At 37.7% G+C, this 23,447-nt stretch overlaps 2 protein-coding genes across 2 annotated transcripts in view; both read right to left on the bottom strand.

Annotated features, from left to right (window-relative positions):
- Nucleotides 1-5,990, bottom strand: part of PRTG (protogenin) — a 93,641-nt gene extending 87,651 nt beyond the window's left edge. Inside the window, exons 1-2 of the mRNA XM_009994540.1 lie at nt 5,976-5,990; nt 4,930-5,081 (exon numbers count right to left, since the gene is read on the bottom strand). Of these exons, the coding sequence (XP_009992842.1) occupies nt 4,930-5,081; nt 5,976-5,990 (167 nt within the window). The remainder of the gene's footprint in view (nt 1-4,929; nt 5,082-5,975) is intronic.
- Nucleotides 5,991-8,904: 2,914 nt separating this feature from the next.
- Nucleotides 8,905-23,447, bottom strand: part of NEDD4 (neural precursor cell expressed, developmentally down-regulated 4, E3 ubiquitin protein ligase) — a 40,696-nt gene continuing 26,153 nt past the window's right edge. Inside the window, 21 exon segments of the mRNA XM_009994420.1 lie at nt 8,905-9,091; nt 9,171-9,243; nt 11,329-11,425; nt 12,005-12,112; nt 12,202-12,261; nt 12,825-12,885; nt 13,027-13,100; nt 14,164-14,259; nt 14,713-14,783; nt 14,885-15,006; nt 15,371-15,600; nt 17,722-17,787; nt 18,704-18,762; nt 18,853-18,907; nt 19,133-19,210; nt 20,114-20,320; nt 20,700-20,819; nt 21,466-21,531; nt 22,327-22,494; nt 22,617-22,734; nt 23,382-23,447. The exon segment at nt 23,382-23,447 is cut by the window's right edge and continues 36 nt beyond it. Of these exon segments, the coding sequence (XP_009992722.1) occupies nt 8,989-9,091; nt 9,171-9,243; nt 11,329-11,425; nt 12,005-12,112; nt 12,202-12,261; nt 12,825-12,885; nt 13,027-13,100; nt 14,164-14,259; nt 14,713-14,783; nt 14,885-15,006; nt 15,371-15,600; nt 17,722-17,787; nt 18,704-18,762; nt 18,853-18,907; nt 19,133-19,210; nt 20,114-20,320; nt 20,700-20,819; nt 21,466-21,531; nt 22,327-22,494; nt 22,617-22,734; nt 23,382-23,447 (2,098 nt within the window). The 3' untranslated portion in view covers nt 8,905-8,988.

The following is a 23,447-nucleotide window of genomic DNA, read 5'->3' as shown; positions in this document are numbered from 1 at the left end:
GGGGGGGGGGAGCCGAAGGGAGCCAAAAGCTGGGCAGCACAGGGGTGATTTCTTTTGATGCCAAAATTACCATCTCCATCAGCTGCAGTCACTGGGATTTTCTCTCAGCTGGGCTGCTGGAATCACTTGGGAGCCCACTAGGATTCCTTTTTTTTGGAGGCTCTGGAAGAGTTGTCTGCCTGATGCTGGGCAGGAGCTGAAGGCAGGAGGCAAGGCTGGATCACCGTGCCCTGGGCAGCCCAGGGCTCCCAGGGGAAATGGAGCAGCCCACTCTCATCCACAGGCACCCTCAGTCTGTTTCATGCCATTCAGCACTCAGCAACTTGCAGTGCCCATGCTGGGCTGGTATAGAGCATGTGTGGCTGAGAGAGCTAATCCTGATGGAAATAACTTGAGGGGAGAAACACCAGTTGGGTTTGGGGTTTTTTTTCTGGAATCAAGTCCCTGTTTCAGTTTAGTATGTGGCACACACAGATGTGCCTGCAGAGTGCAGAGATCAGGAGAGCAACCAGCAGTCAAGGCTGCTGGTAGTATAACTTCATTTCAGCTGTGCTGCCTTCAAGTACCTAATCATTATCCCAGGGTTATGTTCACTAAATGCTAAAAAACATTTTGCTGTCATTTATGTTCAGATACCTCTAGACAGCCACAGAGGCCAAATGCTGGCTCATGATGGAATTTGTATTTTGCAAATAAAACAGGCATGGAATACACACCATGCACATACCAAAATATTCATCCTAAGTAAACAGGACAAAAACACATGTGTGGTGAGATGGGGGGGAGGTTTTAAGACATGTTATTGAGTTAAATTGGCCTAATATGTTCAGGCCAGAGCCAGGCCAGTGCAAGTCACAGAGCTAAAATCCCACCTGGAGCAGCTGGGGCCAGAGAGGCATCCCATCCCATTCAGCATCAGCAAACTGCTGCAGCACTGAAAGCACACCAACCTCAGCCTGACCAGAGAGAAGAAAACCTTCAACATGCAGAGAGCAGTTCACATCCCCTCTTGAATACTAAAATTCCTACTGGCTTCAGGAGGGGCAGAGATGGACAAATGCCCTTTCTGAAGCATCCTGAGGGAGCTGCAGCCCCCTCCCCATTAACACGTCCAGTGCAGGATACCCCAAGTCACACCCTGCAGCTCAGCTCCCTGTCACATCCCAGCCCAGGCTGCAGCCCCAGATCTACCGACTTAGCTGTTCAGTCTTCAGGTTAGATACAGCACGATGGGGACTAATTCCTTTCTACAGTGAGAGATCAACCCAGCCTGTTTGCACATTAAGAATAAGTTAAATAACTAGACTTTTTCCAGTAAAAAAAGTATTTATATGACTGAAATGTTGTTCACTTTCCTAAGTCATGTTCACATAAACATGCAAAAAAATTCAACTTTACCTATTTTTAATCTTCAAAAAATGGCAAACTGATAAAAATTAAAATTATTTTAGAATGGTTTACAGTCAGACTTTGACTTCTCAGTGTGGAGAAGAGTAAAAAATAATTATTTTGAAAAAAGGCACAATTTCTAGCTACATGCTAATAGAATTAAACTATATTATTTTTGCCTTGGATGAAGTAGCATTTTGGATAGCTAACTTTTAAGTCACTAAGAGAAGAGCAGTTGTCATGTCCTGATAAAGTACACAGAATGATTTTCTACTGACCTGTGAAGCAATTATTCTGTCTTCAGCACAAGATGTGTATACATATATATGGTTGCTTAACACTTTTCACACAGGATGCCTATGATCATTGGGCTGAGAGCCAAGATATGAATAAATAGCTTCTCAATCCCCTGGTTTATGGTCCATTTCTGTAAGCCTACATAGAAAGGAAGGCATTTATTTAAAACTGCATTACAACAAGAATGCATGAACAAGTAATTAGTAATAAATCTATTATGGATGGACAACTAATTGCTGGGCAGCAATTTATAGAATGGGGGGATTGGTAACTCCACCAAAGACTTTCCACAACTGAAATTATATTATGTATCATAACTAGAAGATTATGTATTATAGCTGTTCAAAAGTAAATAAAACATATTCACAGAAACCACAGCTTCATCTAGAGAGTAATTTCTAAGTTCTTCTAACCACCCAGAAACTTAATTACCTGAGCAAAGGAAGAAAGCAGGTTTTCAGGACAAAGGGATGGCATGGTGAGGGTAACCTCTGCTGAAGTGGCATAGTTTGTCATATCTGACAATCCACTGAAGAAAGTTATCACCAGTTAAGGGCCTGACCCTACATTCCTTAAGGAGACAAAAATCCCTTTGAAGTCAATGAAGCGTCATGCTCAGATAGCTATATCAGGATTTGGCAATTAATGAAAACTTTTAATTGCTTAAGTAGATGATAAAAGGTTTTCCCTAAAAAATAACTACTACACGTTACTCACAGCAACTCCTCAGCAGTGTGGGTTTGTTTCCAGCAGATCCTGCAGCACAGTAGCTATTTCTCACTAACCAGGAATTACCAAAAGTCAGAACCACATTGTTTTCTATTTGCATTGATCTGCCCTAAGTGTTCTTCTCTAGCTGATGTCTAGTTGAAGGTTTTGACAGCTTTGCATTCAAAAGGTCAGTAAGCAGTCCTCGGGGCAATTTGATTTAAACCCTGAGCGTTTTGCATACTCCCAAGCAGCACAGCATAGTAGGACATGTGTGTTCAGAGACTCTTAAAAGGTCATTCTTCCCAGGCTTCAAAACAAAACCCGAGTAAGAAATATTTCAGCTTATAGGAAATATCAGAATAGCTCTCAGACAATTATGAAAACATTTTCCATTAAATTAAACTCAAAAGGGCTTAAGAAAAACAAATGGTGATGTATGTTTTTAGACTGTGGCATATTTCAATGGAAAGTTTTACATTCTGCCACATGCAGGAAGGCAGCCTTATCTGTCTTTCCTCAAGAGGCATGCTCACTTACTTAATGGATGTTCATGTTTTCCAAGCCACTTTGCCTTCCCCCCCTCCCCAAAATCCCAAGCCTCTCTCTGGGATGAAAACCTGAAACCTACAATGCAGAACTTGTTTGAAGTCTCTTTAAGCAAGAAACCTCAGATTAAGGACAGCTCAGCAAAACAAAACATTTTTCTACAGAGTCATGTGGATACGAACCAAGCTTTACATGGATGTTCCCCCTCATTATCCCCTTTGCAAGCTGTTTGTATTCTGATTAGCGTGCTAATGATATATGTTCCACATAGAGAAAGCAATTAAGTCTCCACTTCAAAGAAAAATGAATTCGTGTAAGAGGACCAAAGCTTGTGCTTGCATCTCCCACTGATTTTGTGATGCCACAGAGCAACACAGCAGCTGTGTTCCATTCATAAAAATGGAAGATGGTAGGTGTTGGTTGCCTTTTAAACACATAGATGTTTCAGGAAGGTGCTTCTATGGCACCAGGTGTGGTTGCTTGGTGGTGGTGGTGCTCTAACTGCAGAGTGAGCTCCTCAGTCCACATCGTAAGAACTGCACATTGATTCTTTTGAAGAAAGGAAAGATAGAAAAGGGGAAAGATTAAAACAAACTGCCTTAAAAAAACAGAATCTCATACAAAGAAAATAATTTGCTAATATCCTATGTGAAGAATTCAAGCAACACAACAAGCTAATTAATGAGAAACAGAAAGGAAAACACAAATAAACAGACAGCATGAGGAATGACAGACAGAAGAGCCTGTTCTCCTAACAATCAACATTCTTTTTAGCCACACAAGAAATTGGTAAAATAAAAAGAGCATTTAAAGCTACAGATAACCAGTTTTAATTTCTGCATATGTGGTTTAGTATGTTACCAATGTAATTATGTAGTTTTCCCTCTAGGAAATTAATAATAATATATTTGATAAGTATCATTAAAGTTGCACTGAAAAAAGTACACAAGAAAAAAAGGAAATCTGTGCTGACCCAGGGCATGTTTCACACTGATGGTATGCCAGAGGCATCTGTGGATTTCATTGACACACATGCAGATTTTTGTCAAGACACTGTTAATTAGACAAATAGCACCAAACTGTGCTGTGGGTTTACAGAACAAATCAAATGCCAAGGCATTAAGTAGCTTGCAAAGTAAGTTTATGTATGCAACAATGAGTTCAGAGAGGAAAAAAAAGAGGATAGAGAAGGAAAATGAGTAGCCTATACTTACATATTTTACTTGGGTCTGAAGTGTAAGCACTCAATCCTGTCTCAAGTAAAAAATAGTTTAACATGATACAATCTAACTTCTTAATAATTATTTAAAAGAATTTCTGTTATGTGTCTGTTGAGCAACGTAAGTGAAGCCTCAGCTGCAACTAAGAAATTGTTTTAGCTTCCTACTAAACCACAGCTCTGCCTCATGATGCAACAGGAATCACCTTGTACCACCTTGGAAAGAGAAGAATTTGATACAAATAACAGCCAGCCTAAAAATTTGATTAAATTAATTTTGAAGGAGAAATAGTCCCCACTGCTCTAAACCTCCAAGATATTGTTGAATACTTCTTCTTACCTAAAGTATAATTTTTGTGACAGGGTGCAAAGCATCTCCACATACATAACAACCTTTGGAATAAATTATACATTTTAGAGAAAGACAATTTCAGACTGAAACCTTTTAAAGTCGATACAAACGGAATTATTAACATCGACTGAAAATCTAATAAACCCTCAGCCACAGGAGCCTAAGTAACCCTTTGGATTATAAACAGTTTATACTGCAAGCCGTTGTTGAGGTTTATCTATATACTTCACCTTTTGAAAGCTAAACAAATTCACTCCAACAGCCCCGTATTTATTCAGAAGTACCCCCCACTAAGTAACTGCAATAGTTAATACACAACGACCCATCAACACCGTCCTTATGGAAAAACAAAACAGAAATCGTTTTTCTTCGCCGGAGAAGTTAAGCTCCTGAGAGAATTCCCAAGGGGCTGTACCGAGCCTGGGATGCTGGGATGCTCTGACCCCCCGTGAAGCAGCAGGGACCCCGCTCCGGGCAGCGCCCGCCCCCTGCCGGCCGCTCCTGGCATCGCTCTGCAGGAGAAGAGCCGGGACACGTGCCGGATTCCCAGCCGGAATTTTTCAGGTCCTGTATTAAAAAGGCGGTTTGAATCAGTATTTCCCTGTAGAAGCCATGACCAACGGCAGTGTTTTGCTGACTTCTCCCCCCCAGGCTCGGAGCAGCCCAGAAAGCTGCTATCAAAAACACCCAGGAATTTTCTGCGCAGTGGTTTGAGAGGCGAGGAAGTCAAACCTCCTCCTGTTGCAGGTATCTTCTCTCTGCCTCGTGTTACAGCCCAGCCCCTGCTCTAGAATTACCATCCTGGTAAAGTCTCTGCTTAAAATATGGTTTCTTCACAGATCTATGCTTTTTTAAATTAGATCTGTATAAAATCTCCTACCAAATGTCAACCCTATATACTCTTTTATTTAACAGATTAATACAGTTAGCTCTTACCTTACCCCTCATCTGGCACTGCTGGGTGTTAAGAGTAATTAAATGACAGACAGCATAACAGAGATGGTCCTTAAAGTACAAGAAAGCAGCTGTTAAACTCTGGTCTGTAATGCCCTCATCAGTGGTCTGCAGCTGGCACACACACCCTGGCTAGAACCGTGATCCTGTAGAAAACACAGCTAAGTGTTCAAAGCAGCATCTTCGGAGTTGCCCCCCAAAATCTAGGCATATATTTTACAGGAAGGATGGAGGTGTGATGTGCAGAAAGTGCAGGTATAAAGGGACAATGCAGCAGGTCCAGGGGAGTATCACCCTGGTTGGCCAAGCCAGCACCCTTGTTCAGTCTTTCAAGACACCTCCACAAACTTCCCAGGTTGCATCCCCTCATGCTGCCCTTCCTGCAGACATTGGGCTGGTCAGTTTCTGATAAGAGCCAGGGTTTACAATTTCAGGATTCACCAAGATGCTTCAAGACCCCTCTGCCCACTTCCTCACAACAAATGGGTGGCTTAGAACAAGTCTTACCAGAATGTTTCCCATATTGGTATCTCCTGTGAGCCAGACGCAGAAGGCTCTGTACCAGGCTGTCACACCTTCCACAGATGCCCCACATCCAAAGAGGCTCCAGCTATATGAGCCACATTCTCTTGGTCCTCCCGGTCTCTCCTCAGCTGCCTTTGTGTTCAGGCACAGGAGCTGAGCCCCTTCGGCCTGTGGCACTCTCCACAAGTGCTGCCTTGCTCCTATCACCCTATCCCATTACTAAGCACCACTGACCTCTCTACTCTTACTTAACTACAAGCTGTTATCACCATTCCTCAGCAAACCTAGTTTAAAGCCCACAGAAGAGACTCTATGCACTCATCACCCACGACTTCTTGGTGGGACTACTTGGTTCAGGCCCATCCTGGCTCTGAAACCTTCCCTTAATGCAACTTGTTCCTTTCTTGATCTACTACAGGCCCATAGCAATTTTATAAATCCACACTCACAGGTAGAGAAGTAGTCTTTCTTCTGATGCCAGAAGTCACAAGTTTCCAGCTTCATTCATCTTGGAAATCTCCATCCCAGCATCTGCCCAAGTAGGTACTCCAGCTGCCCCTTCTTAATCCCACTGTGTGGTTTGGTCCTTTGCCTCTACAAGATCTCTGCAAAGACCCTCATGATCTCTTGCTGTTCATCCTCCCTGATACTACAAAGTTTCCTCACTTCTCCTGCAGCTCTTTCATGGGGGGCAACTCAGTGACATGCCCACATCAGAGCTCCTGCAGGCATGGCAAGCCCTGCCCAGGCTCTGGGGAGAGTCAACAGGTATTCCCTGTGGCCTGAGACCAAGCAATAGCATCCTTTTCCAGGAGCTTCCAGCCATGCCAAAGGGCTGCTTGCCCCAGCTGGCACTGGGGACCAAGCCCTGCAGCTCCTCCCAATCATTGCTGGGCAGTCCATGTTGCCTGAAGCAGAGTTTTGGGTCCCCTCTAGCACCCCTGCCACACTCACTACCAGTCTGTTGGTTGAGCAGCTGCCGACCAGCTGAGAAGGGTGATCCTACAGCAGGGGAGAGGAGCCTGACCCTCCCTCAGCTGCAGCCGGCTGGCATTTCTGTGGGGCCTCTGCCTGTCTGCCCTGCAGTGTTCCAAGGCTGGCTGTACCATGAAGGCTCACAGTGACCTAGAGCGCCTGCCTTGGGAGAAGAACACTAGGAAACAGCACTGCTGCACCTCCACACCAGCATACTGAGGTGGAACTGCTGTCCCAGTCCACTAAAATTACTGAATTCTTGCTATTATAGACCAGCAATTTGCACTTCAAAGAACCGAGTCACAACTTATTAGAATAAACTTTTATTTACTGCTCTCAGGATCCTTATTTTATACTTAAAAGTATGCAACAAAACCTGCTACATTCAAATCTATACAGATTTACTGATATATCATTTCATGTTTTACAAAACCGCATATAGATTTGGGAAATTTGTATAAGTTACCTTTATTTACATGTAGTATTCTCAGCCCTAATGACCTAGTCAAAGAATAAAACAGTGGGATTTTAAATATCCCTTAAGACCTATTACATTTCTTACATAATTTACATATCTTTATAGAGAGATGTGCTACACTTACTTCTTGCATATTTATAAAGACTGTGACTAAACAGAAATTTGTTGGCCAAAGCTAGGTACTCACATTTCCTCAGATCATACTGGTAATAAAATGTTAAAATTAGAGCAAGCCAGGTATATAAATCAATTTTTTTCTTTTAGAACCAACTTTACTAATAATTTTAATCATCACTTGCTCAAAAAAGTGTCTGCATTAATACAAAAGATACCCACATTTACAAAAGAAATCAAACTAATATTTATATGACAAGTTGATCTACAAGAAATTGCACATTGTTATGACTTTGGTTATATTGTATTAACAAATTTGGTTTCTAGACTAACAGTGGAGAAAAAATATAAAAATGCAGCTATAGAAACTAGCATAACCTGTAAACATATTACAGAACCAAATTCTGCACCTGGTTACATGTGCATAACCCCCATGCAGTTTAGAGAAGTTTGCACACATCAGACTGCTGAATTTGGCCCAGGAAACCCTGTAAACATGTTCTTTATTGTTATGTAGTGCAATACTGCAAGAATGGATAATAAAGGCTTCTAACTACCAGTAACTAACACTGAGTGATATCCTTACAAATTTCACTTTAGGATTAATTTGTTTTAAAAGGCTGAATTGAAAATATTATCCATTGCTGAACTACAAATTTATCCCAAAAAGTGATGAATACTCAATAAACCAATGACAGTATACAAATTCAGACCAAAGAAGTATGTAATTTCTCCTCACAATTCAAGAATTATGCTGCTTGCTTGTTTTATATAAAAAACTTGGGGTTTGTTACACTGTTTAAACAAAAGCAAATGAGAAACAGGAATCTAACAAAATGTGTCAGCAAATCAACGTTCTGCAAACTGATGGCTGATAATGCAAACAAATACTTTCCCACATTTTACCTAATATACTGAATTATAAGGTGCTTTCGGCAGATCTGTAGCAAACAGACAGAAGCAGCACATTACATGAAGTTTGTTGGTTTTGTTCTGTTTGGTTTTTGTTTGTTGTTGTGGTTTTTTTTAAACAGTTTAACAATTTCAGTTTTTCCTCTTAAAGCAGCAAGTCAAATTTACACCCTTTGCAAAGATTTCTTCACAGTTTTACTTCAGTAGTTTACTGCAGGACAGTCTGTCTAATACTGTAGAAGAGGGAACTGCTTAAAAACATTTTCATTTTTTACTTACTTGGCACTGGTCAATCCAATGTCTATATTGTTATTAGCAAAGTACACAAAATTGTGGAAATGGTAAAACACATTTTCAAAAGTTACTGAGTTTTTAATACTTATTTTACAAGTGATACTATGAGGATTCAATAACCATGTGACTAAATACAATGGTAGTCCCTGGAAAATTCAAATTTGTTTGTAAACCCTTACAAAGAAATTGCAGCACTGGACTGATATAATTTATGTCTGTGATTTAATCAACCCCATCAAAACCCTGAGTATTTTCAATCGCTAGAAGTAATTTATCCCATAAATCTTCAAACGAGTCATACGGAGGCAAATCCAAACGATTAAAGCTGAAAGAAAGATGAAAACTCATCAGTGTATTTTATCACGCTTTCTAAAGGTCATGGTTTACCTAAACTAAATACTTACCAGGTATGAGCTCTTGGCAGTTTTTCAGGGCTACCCCACTGTTCAACTGTGAATAACTGTGGTCCATTTGAACCTGCAGAAAAGAACACATCAATTTTCACCCCATTACGACATTCTGTTATAATTAGAAATTCAAATTATGAAATACTTTGGTTTTTTGAAATCCAATTCTGAGATTATTAGGAGCTACCTATTTGAATCAAATACAGCCTATAGTCAGTAATGGTCAATAATCCCAATTCACTTGTGCTTTTAATTATTTCTTGCTATATCTTAATTTCAAGAGACTTTCACACCTGAATGAGCAAGACAGGTAAGAGTAAACCCTGAGCACTATTCTAAGACATTATTAGTGAGACAGATATGCCAGTAGTTATGGCAACACTGTCAGTTCCTCTTCACTTTCTCCTTTGGGTTACATGTTTCTTCAATACAGAAGGCTGGTTAGAAAAGGTAAGTAAGAATGCCTGGAATAAGGATGAAGCAGAGAAGCAGCTCGTGCATTCTACATGTGACAAGGAGATAGAACTCCCTTTTAATACCTAGGTAAGAGTAAGTCTGCACTTTAGCTATCCAACTAGTTAACTAGAGGCTGACAAAGGGTGAGGGGAAGACAAGAAATATAAGAAAGCCACATCTGTTCAGCGTTCCTGTTGTCAAACGGGTGGATCTGGTCATGGACACAAAGAACTCCCTATTTATGAGCAGAAATGCCGCTCTGGGCCACAAGATGGAGATGTCCCGCTAGAAAGCCAGCTCTAGGACTGCAGCCCGAAGGTGGGAAGAGCCACAGGGGCAGCTAACAGCAGCAAAAAGCCACGTACCAACACAAAGCACTGAAGAACCACCTACTGTTCTTCAGATACAAGCAAGTACTGGAAATGCGATTGTGATCATTAGTGGGTTTAGAGAGGTTGGGCTGCTGGCCACAGTAAAGCAGAAATAGCTGTAAGAGAAAGAAACAAAGCACTGTGCAAGGCAACTGAATTTTTCAGTAATAGAACTGCAGAAACTGGGACTTGGCTGGAAGACTTCCCAAGGACATCCTAACCCCCGGGCAGAAGGGAGCCAAGAGCTTCAACAGTTTTTTTATCCCTGTATCATTCCTTAGTTCTATCTCTGGTAGTGTTTTCAGACAAATAAACAAGAATCTGGAGGCACCACAATTCTGATCAGGTTTCACTGTGAGGAGCATGTGCTCTAACTCCAACGGTACCAAGGTTCAGGTGCAACAGCAGACACAGGGCTCAAGTCTGCTGAGGGCACTGTCCTTCCCACTGGAACTCACAACTCATTCACTGATGGAACAGAAAAAAAATAAACCGAGTACTTATGATGAAGAGAGGGAGAACTGAGGACACATGGTGGGTGGTATTTGCTCACAATTCTAGTGTTTTTTAAACAAATTACTGTCTTGTTTACAAAGAAAGAAATGTTTATTCAAATACACAAGTTAGGCTATTCAGCCACTTGCACAGGATCTCAGGAAAAGCAGAAAACATAATAGCTGATGGCAGCTGAATACAGGCTTCCCATAAGCAAAGCACTCCCACCCTTTGTGGGATGCCCTATCTGCTTGCCCATGGTCTTTCCACAGTGAGTTTTCTGGCTTTGGTATTGAAGTCTGCTCCTTGCTGCCATCGGCTTGTTTCAGTCTCTGCCTTGTAGGTTCACTACTTTATTTTGGCATTATGTTTAACTTGTGTCATTGCAGTGGTCCTCTTTAGAGTATATCCTTACAAATAATAGTATCTGTACCATTGCGTGAGCAGATAAAAGCAGCTGGGAACTGATAAGCATCTGTAGTTAACTGCTGATGCCAGCATGTCTTTGTCATAAGATAACAGAATTTTCTTCAAGCTCAATCATGTGTTAAACAGGGATTTTTGCAGCTCTCCAGAACTTCAAAATCCACACTCCGAGAAACCCTACACATTAAAAAACTTCCAGAAGCAGAATTAAAATGAATATTTATAGAACACGGAAAACATGTGTGATCTGACTCCTTTCTAACTTTGCTTCTTACACCTGCCAGTATATACTACTTTTTAAAGTAAAAATCGAAAAAGAATGTGCCTGTATTTGAAACCAAATATAATGACAATGTCAGTATCATGTTTTCTGTTACTTAATTATAAGTATAATCATAAACACTCACCATACAGCTCAGCAAACCCGTTCATAGGTACACGTGACGTGCCAGTAACAAACTGAAGTAACCTTATTCTCTTCTCAGAGTCCATCATTAAGACTGCCTGTATATGATAATAATTACAATTAAAAGTTTTGTAGCTAACAGATTTATGCAACATATTTTCTAACTCTAAATAATTATTCTTTATATATACACACTTTTTTTTAGCGACATACATAGCCTACTTCTCTGCCTATTGCTAGAAGATATGAAGGCAACAGTTTTTTAATGGCACTGTAACTAGAGTATGGTTACTGGCCCAGCAGACTGCTAAAATACTTCCCCTGAAGATCTGGCTCCTACTTTCCTTGAAGTTTTCTGGTGTTATGAACTAGCAGCCAAATTCCTGTAATTTATTAAACAGAAGGGTTTAACACCTCTTCCATGTAATCATGCCAGAAAAAACCTACAGATACCCCAGTCGGAGAGGGAATTTTTTTTTTTTTGTAAAAGCAAGTATCAGTAGTGTATTTACACTCTTACCACACATCTCATCTCTAGTTTATTTACTATCTTTCTCAGGAGTTTTAATGGTCAAGTATTTACCCACGTATTGATGAATCATGCAATAAACTAGCACTGCTGAAAGGCAGCAACTTAGGAACAGGTTTTAAATGAAAAAAATAGAACTTCACAATACCTTCCAGAACCACTGTATTACTTGATGGTTTATGTTGTAGCCATTTTTGTATTTTGTATGTAACTTCCAGTCAGCCACATCCACATCTCCCAGTCCACACATTAATAACTACAGAGACACAGAAAAACAAACCACCGATGTTTAAGGCAGTAACATTAAGTTTCAACTTAATTTGTTCTTTTCCATGATACACTTACCTCTAGCTCATTTTCATCAAAAATTTTAATCAGATCCTGTGGTATTAGCTCAAAAAAGCCCTAAAAAGATGAGGGAAGTTTTAAAAACATCAAGTCAACATTATTTAAGCATTTTTGTTCACTGTGAATAGTACTTATATGTTTAATAAAACAGAGCCAAATAAATACAGCAAATACAGATGTTTGGACACCAGCAGCCCCCAGTTTGGTTACAGTACTTTTAATTCTGACCTGTATCTTTACTGTGTCACACTAAAGAGTGAATACATAAGTCTGGATAATATATGTAATATAATTTATATAAATAAGGATAAAGCAGTTAATTTAATTTAGTTCTACTAGTTTGATTTAGTTTTCATTTCTGCAAGGTTCATTAAGCAGTTTGCACTACAGCTAAAGCTGTCAGCCAGGACTAAGAAATTACTTACATTTTTTAATATGAAGTAAACTCAGTAAAAACATATCAAAAAGACTAAATCTGAAATAATTCAAAGTGGACACTACATAGAGTATCACTGACTATTTTATAACATTATCTGTGGGGATCTTCAGGATATCCAAAAAAGCTTAAGATTAGCTGCAACAAATTTTTAGAAGAATTTCTTTTGTAATTAAAACTATACCTCTTTAAAGGCTGCCATTTGTTTCTGTACTCGGCTCACAAATCTCCACTGAATTACAAGACTGCAAAAATCCAAAACAAAAACATTTACAGTAAAAGCAATTTACACACACAACAGCAACTTCTGTTAATTCCACTAACACAGCCTATGCTACTAGAGGGGCAATTCAGTAGACACATTACACACACTGACTGCTACTTACTGAATGTAGTCTCTCTTATTCTTGTTGGTGACAACTACTTCTGATCCACCCGTTTTCAGTTCATGTTGATGGGTCTAAATGCAATACATAGAATAGACCTTAAATGACATGCTGATGTAACAGAAATTCATATGTTAATGTTAGGTAATTTAGTTAACTCTTGAAGATTGCAGAATTCAAAAACTATGAGAAACAGAACCAGTTTCATAGATTACCTGAATAAAAAGAATTTGGTTGATTGCTTTCAAAAATGTGTTATTCAGGGATGCCAGATTGCATTTTTTCTGACCTGCTATAATAAATAACCTAAATCTGCACACAAGTTGTCAGGAATGTGGACTTCACTAACTGTATATTCCATTATTCAGCCTTTTTTCCAAGTCCCAAGGAAAAACACAGAACAATTTCAGCAACAGTCCCAATAAACAAGTGAATCAATAGATGTATCTGCTACATAATGATTTATACTAGTAGAAACTCAGTAGACAAGTATCTGATTTTCAGTTTGTTACAGATGAAATCTGCACTCTTCTACTTCTGATCACTGTAGTTACCAAAGACCACAAATGTCATTACCCTACTTAGATCTACTTGGCATCCGTATTTCAGGGTTTTTTTTCAAGACCTGTGTTTTTTCTACATGACTTATCTTGGGACAGCTTTCCACACAACTACAAACTTGTTTATTTCATAGTTTTCTAGTACATCTTAGAAAAGAAAAACTAGTATCTCACAGTGAAGTTTATTAGTCCAACCATTTCCCAAAAGGCTCAGCTTTTCCAGCCGACCACATAAAATCAATCTCCACTCCAGATTATGTAATCTGACTATGCATATCTTAGTCTCAGTTGCATTCACAGCAACAGCTACATTTCAACACAAGTATTATTTAAGAAAAAAGGATGAGCTATTTTTTAAATCCCTGCTTATTTTCAAGTCTTTTTATCCCATCACAGACAGGTTAACAGAGGACTGCATGAGCATGTGCCAGCTAAAAGAATTAGCTAAGCTAACAAACACACATGACTGTGAATGAAGGGTCTTTCTTAATACTACAGAGATAAAAATCAGCTAATTTCACAGGCCAAAAGTTTTATTTCATGCTTCACCTATTCTGCTTCACATAAACATACTAACCTGACCAAAAAGTTCTTCATCAACTATAAATCTGAGGTCCAGTTCTGTTGGATCATTTTCAAGAATCCATCTCAGAGAATTGTAATATTCACTATCCTGAGAGAATAACAAAACAGTAAATACAAAATAGAGTAGACATCTTTTAAGCTACAAGAAGCTCCATTACAGCCCAGTGAATGCTGCTACCCAGGATAATCCTGAAGTGGATACAGAGACTCTGCAATTGTACAAAGCTACAAAGGTCTTTAAAGACATTTGAAACCTGAAGACTTAGCAATCTCAGGACCACAAATTTCTCATGTATCAAAATGGTGGTAAGATGTCACAGCATTATCTGAAGTAATGTATTTTGGACTCTGTCTCTCTCTGTATTTATTTTCCCTTTATTGTCAGGCATAACTACAAAAAGCCTTAGGAAATGTTAAGACAAAGGAAATCACATTCTGTGCTGCATTCAACCTTCACCTGTCATTAGAGATATATATATAAACATATATAAACTAATATGGAGATGAAATCCTAATACACAGTACAAAGCAAATTACATACCACAGACTCCATGTCATGAAGTGTTATTGGTTTTTGGAGCATCATCTTGTAAAAAGGACGAATAAAAAAGGCTTAAAAACAAAAACAAATAAATTGAACACTATGTAACTTAAAATTCAAAATATGCACAATGTTAATTCTAAATATCATATTACATAAAATAAACACTAACCATCCAAAAGTTTGCCATGGTACACAGCCATTCCAGCTACACGACCTATAAACTTGAAATAAGAGAGATGATCTTCATTGCAAAGTCCAGAGTTTGGATTGATCTGCAGAGTATAGTTATCTCTGAAGTTGAGGGAGGGAGCAGGGAAGAGAAAGAAAAACAAGATTATGTACTATTGGAGCATTTCAATAGTACATTCCAACACTTGAAGATCTGAAAGACATCACTGGTTAATTCAGGCATTGCTTTTCATGAAGTTGAAAAAATCATTTTTGGATTCATAAATCTCTAATATTAAGCAACACTCAACAGAAGATTCTATGAGCACAGCAGAAATAACAGATTTAAAACACCACAAACTACCTTTGTAAGTTAGAGCTGCACCAAAGAGAAGGGCTTAAATCTTACTAATTTTAAAGTAGTCAGATTAACATATTCTGGTTGCAAGTGTCTAGTCTTCATGTTTTCCAGACCTGAATTACTTACGTAGCTGAATATTCGAACAATCCATAATAAGGATTAAACATTTCTTTAGAGAGAAGGAAGAACCATTCCCTGGCCACTCCACCATAGTCTAAACCTTTTTCACCATCAAATTCAATCCAAAGTCTTGCTTTAAGGAAATCTGCTCTCTTTACAGCTATAATTCTTCTATAAGAATCTTCAAGGATTGTTGTGCGATGAATTTTCATTTCAAATCTGTTTGGAATATCACTCTAAAAAAATAAAAAAGAATGTGGGAACACAGAATAATAGAACAAAACCCAGTATCTTTTATCAGATTCATCAGACAAAGAATGGCACAGAAATCCTTTTCTTAAATGATTTGGATATATAACAGTATGACTGACAAGAGGCTCCATTTACACACAATTCAACTAGCAAGTTGAAAAGAGTTTCAGATAATAAGTTTTATTTCATACCAAGAAAATACAGTTAAATTAAATTCTTACTAGTAGTAAGAGCATGTGCTTAGTTGTGCATGCAGCATGGCACTGGAATCTTTTTTAACACAGAAAATGCTTCATATTATAAACTTGATCAAAAAAAGTTCAGTGCTTATAAATAAAATTATTTTTCAATAATTACAACTGACTTATATTGCCTTCTAGTTCAATATTCTAACAATTAGGTTAGGTGTCCTGTGCTCTAACCTGAGATGTACGTGACAAACATTCTTACAATATTAAAATAAAAATCAGTCCACTTCAAATTTGAAGTCACAGAAACAAATCACAAGGTTGATACTCACTACCATGTTTAAATAAAAATATCCAAGGAGTTCAGATTTGCTGCTGAGATTACAAAGTCCCTAGTAAAGTAGGAACAAAACTCTGCCGAGTCATTCTATCACATGAGAACAGAGTATTTTTTATTATTTCACTTGTTTTCAGCCAGTTTATTTCAGCAATTACTTCAGGAAAAAATCAAGATTTTAAGTGAAATCGGGAACAGGAAATTCCAAAGAACTAGTCACATGTGGAGTAAAAATAATTTTCTAGTGCAGATATTTTTAATAAAACAAACTGAAACCCACATGTTCAGATGTGCCTCCTGGTTATTTTCTTATATTCCTTAATATAATTATCCTACATTCCCCAACTTAAAAAAATGAATGCTGCATTTAAGCATAATGCCTTTTCATATTCAACAGCTTGATCCAAACTACAAAGAAAAAATTATTACTGAAGGTGGGAAGCACATTTTTCTCATTTTCTACATTGCAAAATACTGTCCAATGTTTTATCTCTAATTTACATAGTGGCTGAACTATATAGCTCTATTGCATAATTTCAGAAAGCAGTAAATATCCCTAAATTAAAAAAATAAAAAAAAATTCCTGGCTTTAGTTGCAAAACAAGTTCTCAGAAATAAGTTCAAGAAATAATAAAATCAACTACTAAAATAAAACCTAGCTGATTAAAATAGGTAAATCTCAATAACAAACAAGCCATTACCCTGTTACTTCTGTTTATGAAAATGCTTAAAAGGCAATAGTAATATATGCTTTAAAAGCTACACCTGTATTTAATTCTTAAATGACTATGATTATATTGTGTGGCTGAGCTGTCATCTATAATTTCTCAGATCAGGGTAATAATATTTGAATGAATGCCAAGTTTGTTTGACTAGGAATAAAAAAATAGGTGCATATATAATTGTGTGGAATTTACAGGTCAGCTCAAAATACTTAAGTTTCAGAAAGGCTAGAGCCAGACTTGCTAGTTAAATGGTGAAGTATGGGACTAAATTCAAAGGCTATTATGCTAGATATAAAAGATCTCCCAAGAATACCAAATTTGATTGCAATTGTGTGAAGACTCATCTGGATATCCAGATGCTATTTACAGTCTTTTATGCTGTGTGTTATAAATATACCTGGCACTGCCACTTCAAAATAGAACTTGCAAATGAGAGCCATCAACTTCAGATTTTAAGGCTATAGCAATTTATTACAGTCATCTAGCCTGAGATAACAATACTGATTTCTATCTAAACAATCTAAATTTCCAAAAATTATTATATGCTAGATCAGTGATTTCCAGACTTCTCTGTTGCCAGCCTATTTCCAGGTTCACAACGTTAACCTTTTAAAATTTCTGCTATTTCAATGAGATTGCTTGCAGTCTCTTCACCGCATAGTCACAAACCCTACTATCAGATTAAATGCTGTTACCACGTCACTGCTTCACAGATGTATTTGTGAACAGACAGTACATCTACCTTCCCTAAGCAGGTTACCAAGTCCCACTTCCTTTCACTGTAACCCAGGCTTTCCTTTGCTTAGGGGCATACGTTTATTTACTGACTGCTGGATTCCTACTGATTATACTAACCTGTTTCTTCAGTTTCTTTCTGAAGAACTCATACTTTCGCTTATAGTCCCTGGAGTAAGGCACAGCCTTTGAAAGGAAAAAGAAAAGAAAAAAGTGCTAGAGATAATCTAACAACTAATGCAATATAAACTAGTCTACTTTTTTGAAACATAGACAATGCCTTTAAGTTCTAAGAAAAGAGGAATAGATGTTTTACTAAGTATTAGGGGAGAGCTTCAATTTATAAATATATGGATAGTTCAAAACACCTGGAATGAAAAGTACTTCCCTGTTCAGATCATTTGATCTGATCACTTACACAGAATTTCTCCTGTACTTTACTATTAGCTGATGTGACTGCCTAAGGTCACTGACTGGCCCAGATCAAAGTGACCAAAATGCCTCTGGTGACTTACATAACACATCCTTTCTTGCTGTATCATGACAGACCTGGCTACAAACACCTCTATTTTCCAAGGACAGAGAAGGTTGTTTACATATGTGGGCTATTAATAAACACAGATATCAGCTGAACACTAAAATCCATCTATAATTATAATGTGTACTGTCTCTGCAATTAGTTCTGGTGATTTTCTACTTTAGATTAAGAATCAAGACTAGATAATTATTTTTCAGTTGGAAATTAAATTCATTCCTTTTAAAGCCTTCCTCCCTCTCCCCCCAGGTTTACTTTCTGAGTTGAGCTAGTTTTACTCTGGACACTGCGGATAAAGAAAAGTAAGTTTTTTACCCACCTGAAATCCCCCTCAAGTCTAATAGGAAACTTTATTACTACTACAGGAACTGATTTTTCTTTCTGGCCTTTAAAGACCATTTCCACAGAAAGCTTTCTAAATAGTCTTTAAAAAGAAATAAAAATGCCTTGCTCAAACCACCCTAGAATTTTCATTTTCAAGACTGAGTATCTGATAAATGACAAGAGTTTGCTTGGATTCTATTAGGAATCTTGAAAAATATGTAAAGCTACATATAGAAAGCTTACTGGTCCAGTTATTGCCACATTCTGCAGTCGAGGATCCTCCCATTGTGTTTTCTTTGTATCTGCAAGACATTTCTTCATTAGTTCCATTGTTTTAGATAAAGTTCAGAAATAAAATTATGAGTGAGGGGAGAATATTACAATGTACGTACTGTGGTTTATAAAGAATATTCTTCCATCTGTGTGAGTTCTCTCTTCCCACCCTGGCTGCAAGAAGGAGACACTTATAAATTTCTTACTGTAGGGTTTGCATAGAACTCCATATATGATCTGCAGTTGAGGGCATTGCCCCCTTCCATCTACTCTCAGCACTAGAATTCCAAATAGAGTATTTTTTGTATTAAAAAAAGCAGCTGCATTTTCTCATGTGCAAATTTTGATAGTGATAGTTTATGTATTTTAATTGTTGCATCTGCAAAATAGTTTACTTACTGGTAATGGGCCCAGATCTACTGGATCTAGGGAAGTCTTTCTCCTTGGATGAGCAGAAATTTTCAGTCTTGGATCTCCCTTTGAAAACAAAATAAGCAGCATCTTAAAATCCTTTTGCTGTTTGGCTTTTTTTCCCCCAACTTTATTAAATATTGTGGAAAGACTATGCCTAGTACCAACTAAACTGTATATTCTAAATAGATATAAAAACCCTAACTCAATCCCATTTTAGTGTAATTGAATCGAATAATCTTTCCATATGGTTTCTGGCACACCCTGTGCTTTTTGGGTTTGGTGGCTGGTTGGTTTTGGGTTTTTTTTGAGGGTAGGGAGAAAGTGTTTATGCTAAATGAGGTATTTTCATAATCCTGAAGAAAGAAGTATTTATTTTTAATCTATTTAATGCATTTCTCTGTTTCTCTTTCACCTGACAGTCATACTGACCTACTCTTTAAATGCTTAAGTCCATCTATTAGCACTGCCTAGTGGCGAGCACTGCAAATCCTGTAGCTGTACAACTCCCTCATCCACATTGTAGCTGCACCTGGTCTACTTCCTTAAGAACTCACAGAAATTTGCATTGTGCACTCTACCATGTGATACACCTCCTGTTGAAGGTAAATTTGAAAAACTGATTTCAGTTAACAGTGCATTTTAGTTATCACAGTTTTACAGTTATGACAGAAGTATCATTTAGGACTTGCTTTACATCTGCAAAAACAATTTCTATATACATCTGTATTTAACTCCTTCCAAGCTAAACTTTCAAGTACCAATACAGTCTGAAAAATTCATAATGTTCAGATATTTTAAATTTACATAAGTTTAGATTTACGATCCAATATTTTAAATTCCTTTGCATCTCTATTACATATGTTCCCAAACAGGTATGACACAAATCCAAAGAAGCTTCCTGAAAGCAACAAAGCTTCGACTTGAGACGAACTAGAATTTCAGTCCATGACAGCAGTTTTCCATTACCCATGTTGTAGTTTTGGTATTGTGGTCAATGAAGAATGGTCTCCCATTGGGTGCATGTCGGACTTCCCAGCCTTTAGGAAGAAATCCTTGCTCCATTTCAGGCTGCTGATGAGAAGGTTGTTGTGATGAATCACTTGATGTTGCTTGTAATTGTCTTCCTATTGAAGCACTTGGCACAGCTGACAACTGACCTGTTTCTGTAGCAACCTATGATAAGTTAAAAAAAATAGATTACCAAAGTCCTGTAGAGCACTGCATTTTTTCTAGTCATCTATATTTTTCAGTCATGAAAGGAGTTTCATAAAGCGAGTGTCAGACAGCACATAATTTTTTTTAGTCTAATAACAACAACATTGACTAACAATCACTGATTATGCCAGCAAAGTTAAAAGTTAGCACTCTCCAGAAGGCTTTTATGGTATATTACTGATGCTAACTCTTGTTACCTTCTAATATTTTACATAGCACTTGTCCAATTTATGCCTTTCATATGCTCTCCTTCAAAGAGGCCTCTAAACTTCTATTATGTGAGCTGTTTAAAAGGTTACATTAATAAAAATATTTATAATTAGAAGACCAACAGTACCTGTACAACTGGCTTTATCCAGGTAGTGGTTCTAGAATTGTGATCTATATAATATGACCTCCCTTTTTCATCTTGTCTTTCTTCCCAGCCTGGGGGTAATCCAGATGAAGTAGGCAGTAACTAAATATTAATGATACCAGAAGAAAAACAGTTAAGAAAACTTTGAAACTGACTTAGAGAATACTTTCCTCTGCTAGATTAAAACAAAACAAAATAATCCAGAAGGTCCATGATTTTCACAAACTGGGTAAAGCAGAACAGTATTGCAGTCCTTATTGTGTAGTATGAAGTTATAGATTATTTATTTATTTATTAAATTCAAGCTCCTCATCAACAAGGATTAATTTATACACCTGGTTTAGGCATGGCTGATCCATCTTAATACTTCTGGCTATGAGCTCATAGTCTGCAGTGTCACCATGAAAAACACAACAAAAGGATGGTGGCACAGTCTTAATTATAGAGCAAAAAACTGAAACACAGAATTCGTATCTTGGAGGGAAGATTGCTTCCTTCTGCAGGGTCTATCCATGCGTGAAGATGATTTTAAAACAAAAGCACGAAGTTGGAACATGAAAGCTTTACAAATGAGATCTAATCTTGCTTGACTAGTAACTGCAATTTTGTCAGGACAGTTGCCAGAAGCAGACCACCAATTCTCATTGAAAATGTCAGCACATAATATATAGTTTAATAAAGCTTTTCATAAAGAAAATCCTTCAGCCTCTCCACTACACAAGCCTGTGTTTTTTGGAAAGTGACCTACCACTGGATGTGCAGGCTGCTCTTCAACTCTGTATGTCTGCAGACTACCTCTTCTGCTGGAATGGTTCTTGACGCAGTCAAGAGAAATAACATATTAGCTATTATCGCAGCTTTAAGGATGGCAGCAAACAGTCAACAATGGCTATCACGCTTTAAACTACTAGTTTTAATCTTGAAAAAGACTTACTTGTTTTGAAACATCAATTAACACAGTGTTTTTGAAATCCCTGTTTTAACACTGCTAGCAACATGAAGTTCAGTTTCAATTATAACTTTAAAGTAGAATAATACAGAGGCTTGTGAATGTTCTGAAAACTCTAACAACACATGTTTTGTCAAGTAAAGTATTAGAGTTGATTACAACCAGTTACATTACAATTGAATTTACAGTATAGGATTTACTGCCTTATCTTGTCAGTACACTAAAGTCTGTGATATATCAGAACACACACAACTTTTAAGAAAGTTGCCTAAACTGATAATGATAAGATATAAGTGTTTGAGACATTCAGTTTAAGAAGAGTTTTTCAGCCCCCAATTTGCATTATCTTTCTGCCTAGAGCCATACTCAGACCCCATGTGCTACAACTAAGCAACTGTATTTCATGGTGACCCAGAATTTCCTCAATTCTGTTTTCATCTCAGGCAGGAATTCATATAAGCAAAGTGGGAAAGAATAAAATGTTTGCTTAGATGGGGTTCTATGGCAAAAAGATTACTCTTAAAATTCTTTGCATTTGAGATTAAATTAAAAATGTAATTGCTAACATGAGTATTTATGGATGCAATTCTAACAGTAGTCACATTTTCTGCAATATTATCAATATTTCTGTACATTAGAACAAAGAGAAAAATAGTTTACTGTGTAAGCTGCTGACTGTCCAGTAGCTGAACTTCCAGAGGTAGTAAGTCTGGTATTAAATTCTTCTGCAAGATTAATCTGTATATCACAATTACTCTGTGAGTGAGGTATCTGAAGGTTCTGATTGCTGTACATTGTTGCCTCATCTTCAGTTATGATTTCCCAGCTCTTTAGAAAGAAAATAAAGAAACTACTAAAACAAAGTTCCGAGTTATAAATAGTTAAGGCAGGCTTTTTTACTAGACTAAAAAGTTACTTGCATTTTAGAAACATTTAGAGATTGTTTTTACCTCAGGGGAATCTCTGTTGTCTAGATTTTCTGTATCTTCTGATATCTGCCGACGATGAGTGAACACATGCTGGGCCTCCAACTGCACACTGCCAGTATCTGCAACAGCTACACTGTCCCTGTTGGTGGGAGGGAAGTCAGCACACAGTAACCATCATTTATCTTTCAATAGTAAGCTAGACTAGCAGCAAAAACCTAAGTTACAGTCATTTTGGCAGCAAAAAGTCACAAGCTATAAAAAGGTAAATTGTTTAAAAAGACTTCAATATTCATGTCAACATGAAGTGCAAGTTCAACTAAAGAACCAGAAAGCTTTCCAGGTGTTATTTTTATAATTCACATGAGAAGGGAAAAAAAAAATATTAAAAAAACCCCAAGGTAAATAAACCCATGCAGTCTCTGCTGGAAAGGAGGAACCAGGCATAGAGGTGGAGAATCATTTCCTTCCCATTACTATAGTTATTATGTCTTACAATTGCAACCAGTTTCTACTTGAAAGCACACTTCCAGACCACTGGAAGAGTACTGTGCAGTTAGAAGGACCACTAGCATGTGATCATTACAAGTGGGTGCGAAGGTTGAGCTATGGCAAGGTCTCTACTAATTCTCAGGCTGTTCACTTTGTAGTTCTCCTTGCTTTCAGCCTAAAGCTCTCTACTAATTCTCAGGCTGTTCACTTTCTAGTTCTCCTTGCTTTCAACCTAACTAGAGTGAACTGGTTACACTACTTAAGATAAGACTTAAATTTTCAGGCCAAAAGACATACTGAGCTGTTGGTCTTTTCCACTGTGTTCTTCTGAATTCATGATTGACGTAGTAGGTCCTGCCAAGG

This window comes from Chaetura pelagica, unplaced genomic scaffold, assembly GCF_000747805.2.
Source record: "Chaetura pelagica isolate M959 unplaced genomic scaffold, ChaPel_1.0 scaffold222, whole genome shotgun sequence".
Classification (NCBI taxonomy): domain Eukaryota; kingdom Metazoa; phylum Chordata; class Aves; order Apodiformes; family Apodidae; genus Chaetura; species Chaetura pelagica.
The sequence above is the reverse complement of the archived record's forward strand: the minus strand, read 5'-3'. Positions and strand labels throughout refer to the sequence as shown.